Source organism: Heterodontus francisci, chromosome 18, assembly GCF_036365525.1.
Source record: "Heterodontus francisci isolate sHetFra1 chromosome 18, sHetFra1.hap1, whole genome shotgun sequence".
NCBI lineage: Eukaryota > Metazoa > Chordata > Chondrichthyes > Heterodontiformes > Heterodontidae > Heterodontus > Heterodontus francisci.
In genome coordinates this window covers 82,094,493-82,106,589 of record NC_090388.1, presented here as the reverse complement: position 1 = coordinate 82,106,589, position 12,097 = coordinate 82,094,493, and the positions used below count along the sequence as shown (strand labels likewise).

At 43.9% G+C, this 12,097-nt stretch overlaps 1 protein-coding gene across 1 annotated transcript in view; it reads left to right on the top strand.

Moving 5' to 3' along the window:
- Positions 1-12,097, top strand: part of nup205 (nucleoporin 205) — a 156,044-nt gene that overhangs the window by 73,343 nt on the left and 70,604 nt on the right. The window contains exons 20-25 of the mRNA XM_068051065.1: positions 288-369; positions 1,018-1,182; positions 1,634-1,758; positions 2,858-2,972; positions 3,260-3,409; positions 6,752-6,826. Coding sequence (XP_067907166.1) covers positions 288-369; positions 1,018-1,182; positions 1,634-1,758; positions 2,858-2,972; positions 3,260-3,409; positions 6,752-6,826 — 712 coding nt within the window. The remainder of the gene's footprint in view (positions 1-287; positions 370-1,017; positions 1,183-1,633; positions 1,759-2,857; positions 2,973-3,259; positions 3,410-6,751; positions 6,827-12,097) is intronic.

The window sequence follows — 12,097 nt, the reverse complement described above, 5'->3', positions numbered from 1 at the left end:
TGATGAAAGGTCATCAATCTTAACACTGTTTCGCCACAGATTCTTCCTGACCTACTGAGTATTTCCAGTATTTTCTATTTTTATTTCAGATTTCCAGCATCCACAGTATTTTGCTCTCGTTCATAATTTCATGCTGTATCTAGGAAAGAATCCACAATGTAAGATAAAAATGGGGTTTCATATATTTCTGTTCTTATTTATTGTGCATTGTTTGAGTGTGTCCATGCTAAAGAAGAGGCCAAAGTATGAGTCCCACTAATCGTAACTCACTCTTGCCCTTTGTGTAGACTGCTAGTGAAACATTGATGTCTGGTTTTGTGGACTGCTTGGACAGCGAAGGTGCTGAAGAAATGATTCAGACTGAAGTTGGTAAGTACTGTTATGCGAGAGCGATGTGGAGGTTATGAACAATACAGGAAAACACCAGAGAGTTCATCTCCAACTGGGTTGCTATTTATATTGGAATTGGCAGGCAAGTGTAGCTTCATGCCTTTGGGAAGTTATATAATTTGATTTCAGTCTGAGAACACAGCTACAGCTCCAAATTGTAAATACACAGCATATAACACCACCAGGCATTTGTACCAACTGGGTGTCTGTTCCACATTGGGTTTTTAAATCTGGAGTATTTCACTTTGCCTCCATGTAAGTCTTATGTACGATATTTATTTTGTTTGAATTTTGTGTTGTCTTGCCATACAATTCCATACACAAATAGTGTAATCACCAGTCAACACAATTTCAGCAGAATGTGTTGCAAATTATTCCAGCTACTGCTGCTCTCCTTCCTGACACCCACTGTCTTGTGTCCTGCTATTCTTTGTCTCCTATTACTCTCTGCTTCATTTTACTATCTATCTCTTGACTCCAATCTCTGCTTGCAGTGTCCAGCTGCGTTACTCTGTCTCCTGACTCAATTTTCTGTGCCCACTGCCCTGACTCCTGCTTTTGTTTGCCCCTGATTTTTAACTCCTGGTGTACTCTGTTCTTGGTTTATTAAGTGTTTTCTCATCACAGGCACTGTCCCAGAGAAGAAATGTACCCTGGTCAGACACAACACAAAACTTCACATCCTCAGCTTGCTGATAAACTCCCTAGACTTGAAAGCACCCAATCTGGCATTCTATTTGCTGGGTTACGAGCTGCGAAAGCCAGTGAATGCCACCAATCTGCAAGATCCAGGTAACTTCAACTTACTTTTCATACATTTGCATTTTGACAAAAGTATTCTGTTTCTCTACTTGAAAAAAGATGACTGTAAGAAAGCTGATTTTGTTTTGTTCCGCCTTGTCTCTACGATGCACTCAACCTTGCTGTTTTTCGTTTGGAAATGCCCATATAAGCATCTGGGAACAGCCTTCAGCTTCTCCCCGACAAATCTTTAAACACGGTGATAAATATAGATGTTAGTAATTTAATATTGCACGGTGGCAGTGATGCATGTTAGGAACAGCACATCTCAGAAGCTTTCCACACACACCTGCGTGCTTTTTCACTCTCTCCCTTGTGTCCACTGCTGCCCCTGAACCTGTGCTCATGCCACCGTCCCCACAGCAATGCAATTGGACAATAAGTTTGAGGAATGTTGGAAACTATTTTTGTTAATGTTCATTTTTTTTTTATTATAAATGAGGTGTTCTTGGTTGTCCACGAACCTGCCTTCACTCCATTTTAAATATTCTTGAGAAGGGCACTGAAGGAAGGAATGGACCCCTCGCTGTAAAGGACTCCCCACATTTAGCTGAGCTTTGCTATCAGGTAGGAATTGCCTTTCCTTTCCTCTCACCTATTTGAGGAAATTACTGATCACTTGTATCTGTTTCAGTGAGACAGCTCACTATGCAGTGCTGTTAGTTGTTTACAACTCTTTGGTAGAGTCGGTTTCCCATTGAAACATGTTTTGGCCTCATGTAAGTTTGAGCTGGCATTATGTTCCTATACTGAAATCGATTGATATTTGTTAGGTAAGGGTATCAATTGATATGGAGTTAGACAGGTAAATGGATTTGAGGTACAGATTAGCCATGATCTGGTTGAATGGTGACTGAGGCTCGAAGGTGCTGAATAGCATATTCCCATTCCTATGTTCCTAGAATATTTTCATGACAGGATACATAAGCTCCAACACCCCAGGCAAGAGAAGGTGACGACAGCCAAAATTAAATATGTAGATTAATGCAAATAAACAATTTAAGTACCTTCACGCTCCGCCGTCCGTCCCGGTGTGATATTTGTGCCGTTTGCTGGCACTCCTGCGCCTTCAGATCCAAGTCCAGGGACCTGAGGCTGAACTGGTGGGGAGGGGGGAGTATTTCAGTGCGGGGGGTGGGGGATGCAGGGTCAAAGTCATCACTGTAGTGTAGGGGATGGTGGGAAGGATTAAAGTGCAAAGTGTGTGAACTTTGGAAGGGGGGGAAGGTGCACAAACTATGTGTTTTGTGTGGGGGAGAGGGCAGGTAAATAATTCTCTAGTTATTGGGGGGGGTGAGGCGAGGGGTAAGATAAATTTAATATTTTTCAAATCACTTTTACTTTGATACTTCTTTAAATATTTAAATTGAAATGTTGGGCTCGAAGCCCTTTTAAAAATGGCGTCAGTGCCTGCGCAAAGGCTACTAATGCCATTCCTAGGGGCGGACAGCCCGCCCCCACCACATCATCGGGGTAGGCAGTCTGCTCTGGATATTTAAATGAGCTGCCGAACTTAATATCGCAGTGACTCTGCGGCCTGCGGGCAGACCGTCGTTGTTTCCGTCCGCTGCCGTAAGTATAAATTTCAGCACATTGTATACATTCAAAGCTAAATAATGTGGAATTCTTTCTCCTTGGTGCCAAATAGTTTCTTCTTCGCCACTAGGTGATTTATCAGCTGTGTGCATACTCAGATACTTCCGGACCAACCATGCGCTACTTGAGAACAAGCCAGGATTTTCTTTTCTCTCAGCTCCAGCATCTGCCCTTTGCTGTTAAAGGTAAAGGAGGATTTGGAATTTGTGTCCTGTCTTCTCTCTTGCACTTTCTCTTTCACTTCGGCAGATGCATGTGTTACCTCTCTGTCCTTTTTTCTTTCTTTCTTCCTTCCTGTCTTTTTTCCCTGTTTTCATTCTTCTGTTCTGATTACGATAAAAAACTTGACTCCCATTTTCAGCCGTTGCCCAATTGTCCCTTCTTTCACTGCTACCTTTGTGTAAAACACAAACCTATATGTGTCTAAATTAATTGTAACTTCATTCAAAGTTGGAAGAATTCCTCTCCGCAGGCCATGAAATCTCAGCCTTGAACCAGATGTCATGGCTGATGAAGACTGCTGGGATTGAACTGCGTGTGACATCTCTGAATCGGCAGCGTTCACACACGCAGCGCCTCCTCCATCTGCTGCTTGATGATGTGCCACTGCGATCTTACACCGGTAAGTGTTTCTGAATGTGCACAGGGATTGAAGAGTCACACGGCACAGGAGGAAGCTGTTAGGCCCATTGTGTCTGTGCTAGCTCTTTAAAGAGCTCTACAGTTAATCCAACTTCCCTGCTCTTATCCATAGCCCTGCTATTTTGAGCTTTTTAATTATTTATTCACTTCCCTTTCAAAAGTTACTATTGAAAGTTTAAAGTTTATTTAAAGTTACTATTTCTAGTGCAGACACAATGGGCCAAGTGGCTTCCTTCTGTGCTGTAAACTTTCTATGATTCTATGAATCAATTTCCACCACACTTTCAGCCAGTGCATTCCAGTTCATCATAACTCTCAGCATTAAGGAAAAAAAAATTCTTCATATCCCCTCTGGTTCGATCCGTGTCCTCTGGTTATCAACCCTCCTGTCAGTGAAAACAGTTTCTTATTTAGCCTATTCAAGCACTTAATAATTTTGAACATCTCGATTAAATCTCCCCTTAATCTTCTCTGCTCTTGGTGTCTCAATGTTGATTGACATTTTGCTACCACATGTTTGATGATAACTGTGTGAGCGTTGTGGTTCAGTGCAACAAGACAATCTGAAGGGGCACTCAACCACTGTTCACGTAGTTTTTTAAAATTCTTTCATGGGATGTGGACGTTGCTGGCAAGGCCAGCATTTGCTACCCATTCCTACTTGCCCTTGAGAAGGTGATGGTGAGATGCCTTCTTGAACTGCTGCGGTCCATCTGGTGCGGGTACACCAACAGTGCTGTTAGCGAACGAGTTCCAGGATTTTGATCCAGCGACAGTGAAGGAATGGTGATATATTTCCAAGTCGGATGGTGTGTGACTTGGAGGGGATCTTGCAGGTGGTGGTATTCCCATGCGTCTACTGTCCTCCTAGGTGGAAGAGGTCGCGGGTTTGGAAGTTGCTGTCGAAGGAGTCTTGATGAGTCGCTGCAGTGTATCTTGTAGATAGTACACACCACTATCACTGTGCATCGGTGGTGGAGGGAGTAAATTTTTAAGGTGGTGGATGGGGTGCTGATCAAGAGAGGTGACTTGTCCTGGATGGTGTTGAGCTTCCTGAGTGTTGTTGTAGCTGCACTCAGCCAGGCAAGCGGAGAGTATTTCATCACAATCCTGTCTTGTGCCTTGTTGATTTTGGAGAGTCAGGAGGTGGGTTACGAGCTGCAGAATTCCCAGTCTCTGACCTGCTGTTGTGGCACTCAGTCCAGAGAGCTACCAGGTGCTCCCAAACCCTACAAGTGTATCGCCAAGCTTGATTTGAAAATGTCACTCTTGTGTTATGGAATTCGGGCTGTTCCATTTATCAAATGAAATAGAAACCAAGGGCTGTGCAGAAGCTCACTGTTTAATGTGGATCTGAGCCCTGCAGATGAGGGATGCCCTAGATTCATTCCCTGGTCTCTGGTGAACTAGTTAATCTTAGCTGAAATGGTGGTGATGGAGTGAGTTGGGGGTAGGGTCAACAATTGGCTTCATTATCCTGAGTGTGAAGGATATAATAATAATGGTTCCACTCCTAATCACTATCTCTGACTCCTATCCACGTGTGGTTGTTGGATTAGGAAAGGATTGACTGTGATTCAGATGCCTCCCTGATAAATAGTTTTCGCTGAAGAAAGGCCAGTTGGAGATGGTACCTGACGGTGCCTGATGTCCAAGGAACAGTATCCCAGTGGAAGTCATGGATGGGGTGATGGTGCAGGGTTGCAATGGCATACATTGAAACTGTGTTTTGGGGAGCTGTGGAGAGGAACAAATGCGCAAAATAAGAGTTAAATGAAGACCAGAAGTTTGCACCGTTGTTGAACTGTGCCAACTGTTTCTAATGATGCCTGTCAAGATTTCTGTGGCAGAAGAAGCTTGTGTTAAACATATGAATGAAAATATAAAATAGAGAACTTGTTTGTTGCTCGGCATCTGACACTCTGAGGTCCTTGTTCTCTGTCTATGTTTGATTCAAAGAAATAATTGACTATTAAAAAAAAGTTCGACTTGACAGCAGCACAACAGTTGACCCCAGCATGTTGGGCTAGGGGAGGTGTAAATCACAGAGTTCTTTTGATCTCTGTGCAATGGCATTGTTGCATTGTGTCAGTGAGAGGGTGGAAGGTACAAGGTGAGCACATACTGTGCTGTGAGGCCCCCGTCACAGAGGTTTCTGGTGGTTCCTGTCTCGATTTGCTTGAGTGAGGGGACAGGGAGATGGGCAGGATTCATGGGATTGTACTTCAGCCAAGATCCAGTGCTAAATGGGAAAAAATAATTGGCACGTAAGAAAATTAACCAGAGTTTGTGAATTATGAGGTAGCAATTTAAACTCTGTTTTATCAATACCAGTAAAGCATTCATGTTTGTGCACTCATTTGTTATCTCAATCTCTGGATTGTGGTGTTAGCCTTGCACTCACTGCAAGCTGCTTGTTTTATTCCTTAACCATTCTGCTTGCTGTAAAGTACTGGTGAGATGTCTGAATGAAACGTAATTGACGTTTAACTGCCCTCAGAAGTGGCCGGGCAAGTTGTACCAGGGCAATTAGGGATGGGCAATAAATGTCAGCCTTTCCAATGATGCCCAAATCCTGAGCATTTATTATTTTTTAAAAACTACTTGAACCCTCAACTCCAACAGAGAGTCATTGCAACAGAAATTTAGAAAATGCTGGCAATACTCAGCAGGTCTGATAACTCTGTTTCTCTCTCCGCAGATGCTAACATTTCAGATCAATAACCTTTCATCAGAAGTTCTCCAGACCTGAGTATTTCCAACATTTTTGGTTTTTATTTCAGATTTACAGTGTCTGCCGTATTTTGTTTTTGCATTACAATAGGAAGATCTCTGAAGAACACTGTTTTTGCTTTTCACTGCCTTGCATCTTCACTCCAACTGCCTGCTTGATATTGAATGAAGGTACCTTTTAACTGTGCAGCACAGCCAAAGCCAAGATCTACATTTGGATTTTCCAAGAGAAGCTATTGCATAAGAAGACGCCAGAGCCGTCTGCCTCAAGACAACTAAAGATGGGCAAGAATGTGGGCTTGTGTCATTCCCCACATCCTAAGAGCAGATAAATTGAATACGCTCTGATCAAGGGATTGTACTTTCATCCCTTCAAAAAAGAGCTGATAATGATAGCAGGTTTTAGATCCAAGACAGTCATGTTTTCAGATGGAGCAATTCTCCCAGTAGTCTCATTTGACAACTCCTTCTCTCCTGCTGTTGAATTGGGTTACTTGACAAGCAAATTGACGCTGTTCATGAATGTTGTGTGATTTACAAAAAGTGCTCGTTGCTGGCTCATACTGATGCTGCTGTCTTTACCCACCAGTTGATGCAGAGGGAAGTCTCGAAGAAGAAACAAGAACTGTCACTGGATTTCTGCATTTTGACACCACCTCTAAAGGTATTTGCATCTCCTAATCAAGTGTGTCTCTCCACTTGTGCTTTGAGATTTACATATTTGGTTAGGGAGAAGAGTAAATTAAATGAGTATTTGGCAGGTTGCATGATGTGACAGCATGCATCAGTGTTTGCAGGCTTCTTTAGTGAATTGGATCCAATACACAATGAGAATAATCACATTTAACCAATGCACTTAGATATTGTGTTGTATTTTTGGTGTGAGATTACACCTACCATTACCATGACCGGGGATAGACCTGAACCCATTTGTAGTTCACTCTAGTATTAGAAGACAGAAGAGTATTAGAAGACAGAAGATGCTCTTGCCAGACACAACTCATGTTGGGAAAGGCAGTTTGCTGCAGAACTGGGATTGGGAGGAAGGTGGAAGGGGTGGGGTTCATAGCTAAAAGCTTAGTTACACTGTGAGTGCTAGTGTTAGTGCTGGCATTAATGCTCTCGCCATGTGTTTTGGGTTTGTGTTAGTGAGTTGCTGACCTCAGCCCTACGGTACATAGGGCATGTCATGCCAAAAATCAAGCACTAGCTAGGGACGAGAAGAAAAAAGAACTCGCATTTATGTAGCACCTTATCATATTTGTCAAACATCTGAGTGTTTCAGATACGATTAATTATTAAAAACACACTGACTGTTGTGCGTCCCAACAGGGCAGCCAGTTTGCACACAAGATCCAAAAGAAGGAAGGAGCTAAATATTGAGCTAATCATTTCTTCTTTAAAGTGATTCTTGACAATGCAGCTGGCCAGTGATGTCATCCGACTGCGCCAACCTGCGCACATGCGCAAACGGGCTCCTGCTCTCTGCGCATGCGCTGCGTTTTGCATTACCAGGACCGGTTGGCGCATGCACAGATGCTATCATTGCGTAAATTGCCAGGACTGGTATACGTACGTGCAAATGACGTCATCGCGTAACGCGGGAGAGAGAGTAAGCGGAGAAGCAGGGAGAGAGCGTGGTGTGGGGGGGAAGCGGGGAGAAAGCAGCCGAAGACCTTGGTGGCGGTGGGTGCGCTCTGCTCCTGCCCCCCCACCCTGCCCGCTCTCTCCGGCAATTTCCCCCCGTTCGCTCTCGCTGGCCATTTCCCCACCACCCCCTGCCCGATCTCTCCGGCCATTGTGTGCTGCCATATGTTTATGTTGCCTTTGTGTGATTATTTGAGCAGCGCCATCTTTAGTCGTGGAAGCTGCCTGAACGTCGCTGACTGTGATGTTTTAGTTGAACAGGCTGCATTTGCGCATGTGCCAGTGCAGCGCCACCTAGTGGTTGCATTGTCAGCAAACGCAGCCTTCCTTTTGGTGGCATTGATCAAAGAAGTAATTTGACCATGAAACCAGGACAACTCACTACTTTTCTTCATGTAATGCTGTCGGATATTTTTAATGTTCACCTGAACAGACAGCGGGGCCTCATTGAAAGGACAGCACTCCCAACAATACAGCATTTCTTCAGTTGTGCACTCGAGAAGAGAAAAAGTGAATGAGTAATAGGGTGTTCTGGGGTGAGTTGGTATATAACCAGCAACGAATGATGTGTGGCATAGGAGGGAGTCACTAGCTTCAATTAGATTAAACACATATTAAATTGAGAGAGAATTATACCATAGTAAGGGGCAGAATCCAGCAAATAATTTTGTTAGGAGAAGGTAAAGTGCCACCCAGTGAACAATGAAGCATTGAACCATACAGATTAGGTAAGTACAATTTCAGTCTCAAATCTGTCAGCTGATCTTGGATAGGGAAGCTACAGTTAGTCTGACTGGCTGTGGGTTGGGTGGGGTGGGGGCTCACAGTCATTCAGGATTTCCATTGCTGATCAATGTGCAATAATCCCTGGTAAAAGGTGTGCGTGTTTGGATCTTAAGTGAGCCGAGGATTGATTCCCCTCATGATGAGTATTCACATCATACGCATGGTCTGGAGTCTCGCATGGATTTGAGGGAAATACCAGATGGCAGCCAAACTGCGTTGAACCAAGCAAGGGCCAGCTTCTTCAGCTTGGGGGGAGGTGGGGGTGGCAGTGGAGAGAGTTATCTTTTTTTAATTCATTCATCAGATGTGAGCATTGCTAGCAAGGCCAGTATTTATTCCCCATCCCTAATTGCCCTTGAGAAGATGGTGGTGAGTTGCTGCCTTAAACTGCTGCAATTAATGTGGTGTAGGTCGACATACAGTGCTGGTGGGGAGAGAGTTCCAGGATTTTCACCCAGAGGCGACAAAGAATTGACGATATAGTTCCAAGTCAGGATGGTGAGTGACTTGGAGGGTTCCCATGCACCTGCTGCCATGTCCTTCGAGGTGGTAGAGATACTTTGAAAAAGATAGTAGGGGGCTAGGGTAAGAACTGAAGCAACAGTGGATAAGTGAATGGGAGAATAGTGCTGAGGGCTTGACGTAGTACCAGTGAAAAATATAAAACTGGCAGTGTTACATATCAAGTACTCTGGGGATCTGCAGAGTCCATGATCCCTGCTTTTGCCTAGCTCCACATGTTGTAAGTTTCTTTTTGGATGTGGTATTTTGGGACAAGAGCAGTGAAGTTATTTCACCTAGTTTATATGTTTATCAGATGTCTCGTGTCTGTTTATATTCCAGGAGAACTTGCCAAGAAAAGCTTTTGAGGGTCTAAATTTTAATCTCTTGAGTTAATATTCTCAGCAATCAACTGAAGGGTAGCAATTTTTGCCAGAAAGTATGTTGAATGGAAGTCCAATGGGACAGTTTGCATTAATATGATTGCACTCTGGTCTGTGAAAACTATTTACTCCACCAGAATCAACGTGCAATGCAAAGTAACCCCTAGCTTCTTTACTGCAAGCCATCTTCCTAAACCCCTCTCACCTGTCCCCTTCACCTTCACCTACAAGAAGAGGTCCCAGGAGCTCATGGATTCCTTTGTGACTAAGATTAAGACCATCCGATCAGCTGCCTCTGCCACTTCCCTCCCTTCCACTAGCTTACCGCGCTAAACTTCCTCTAATGCTCCCCCTGGCCCTGAACTTGTATCTTTCTCAAGTTTCTTTTCTTATCTCCCCTCATGCACTCTCCAAGCTCATCTTTTCTATGAGACCTGTCTACTAAGGACATAGTAACAGGAGTAGTCCATTTAGCCCCTGAAGCCTTTTCTGCCATTCAGTGAGAACATGGTTGATCTGAGACCTAACTCCATATACCCTTTGGTTAACAAAAATCTCTTAATCTCAGTTTTGAATTAACAATTGGTCCAGCATCAATTGCTGTTTGTGGAAGAGTTCCGAACATCTACCACCCTTTGCGTGAAGAAGAGTTTCCTAATTGCACTCCTGAAAGGTTTAGCTCTAATTATTATACTATTCCTATACCAGTCCTAGATTTCTCAACAAGTGGAAATAGTTTATCTCTACCGTATCCGTTTCCCTTAATATCTTGAAAACTTCAATCAATCATCCCTTAATCCTCTAAATTCCAGGAAATATAATCCTAGTTTGTTTAATCTCTCCTGTACCTTAACCCTTGGAGTTCAGGTATCGTCCTGGTAAATATACGTTGCACTCCCTCCAAGGCCTATATATCATTCCTAAGGTATGGTGCCCTACTCTCTAGTGGAACTACTCTCTACTCCAGGTGTGGTCTAACTCAGGCTTTATAAAGTCGAAGCATGACTTCTACCTTGTATTCCTCCAGATAGAGGATGCCACAAGCTTTTTTGATTATTTTGTGTACCTGCTGATGACATTTTAATCTGTCCTGGAGCCCCAAGTCGTCTTGGACCTCCACTGTCTAGCTTTTCGCCATGTAGAAAGTACCCTGTTCTAATCTTCTAAGTCAGAAGTGGATGACTTCACATTTGCTGATATTGAAATCAATTGACACAGTTTTGCCCATTCACTTAATTGAGCAATATCACTTCATAATTTTACGCTTCTATTTACACAGTTTACAATACTGCCTCTCTGTTTCATCAGCACCTCCTGCGCTCTCTCACCCATTCCCACAAAACTACTAACCACCCATCTTCCTTTCCTGGCTCCCATGTTGGCTGATATCGTTAACAGTTTTCTCTCCTTATGTTTTGTCCTCCTCTCCTTCAAGTCTGCCGTCATTAGCCCATTCAAAAAAACAACCCTTGACCTCTCCATCCTTGCAAACTACTGCTCCATCTCCAACCTCACTTTACTCCCCAAAGCCTTTGTAAGTGTTATCACCTCCCAAATTTGTGCCCATCTTTCCCAGAACTAAATGATTGAATCCTGTTAATCAGGTTTCTGCCTGCACCCCCCACAGAACTGAAGATGCCCTTGTCAAAGTCACAAATGGCATCCTATGTGATTGTGACAAAAGTAAACTATCCCTCCTCATCCTACTCAACCTGTCTGTAGCCTTTAACACAGTTCATCACACCATCCTCTTCCCATGCCCCTTCACTGTCGTCCAGCTGGGTGGGACTGCACTCTCCTGGTTCCAGTCTTCTCTATCGAATTGAAGCCAGTGAATGGCCTGCAATGGCTTCTCTTCCTGCTCTGGCACTATTATTTCTGGTGTCCTCCAAAGATCTATCCTTGGCCTCTTCCTATCTCTCATTATGTGCTCCCCCTCGGTGACATTATCCAAAAATACATCAGTTTTCACATGTACACTGACCACCTCTCTCAATCCCTCCACAGTTTCTAAATAATCAGACTGTTTGTCCAACATCCAGTACTGAGTCAACAGAAATTTTCTCCAACTAAATATTGGGAAGTCAGAAGCCATTGTCGTCAGGCGCAACACAAACTCCATTCCCTGGCCACTGATTCTTTCCCTCTCCCTGGCAGCTGTCTGAGGCTAAAGCAGACAGTTCTCAACTTTGGTGTCACATTTAACTCCGAGATGAGCTTCCAACCACATATCCACGCCGTCACTATGACTGCCTATTTCCACGTCCCTAACATCGTCCCATTCCGCTCCTGCCTCAGCTCATCCTCGGCGTCTCTTTTTCACCTCTAGACTTGACTATTTTACTGCACTTGTGTCTGGCCTCTCACTTTCTATCCTCCATAAACTTGGTCCTCTAAAGCTCAGCAGCCTGTGTCCTAACTCTCACTAGATCCCATCACCCCTGTGCTCGCTGACCTATAATGGCTTCTGGTTAAGCAATGCATCTATTCCAAAACTCTCTTCCTTATTTTCAAATCTCTCCATGGCCTTGCCCCTCCTTGTCTGTGATCTCCTCCAATCCTACAACCCTCTGAGGTAGCTGTGCTCCTCTAATTCTGGCCTCTGAGCATCCCCAATT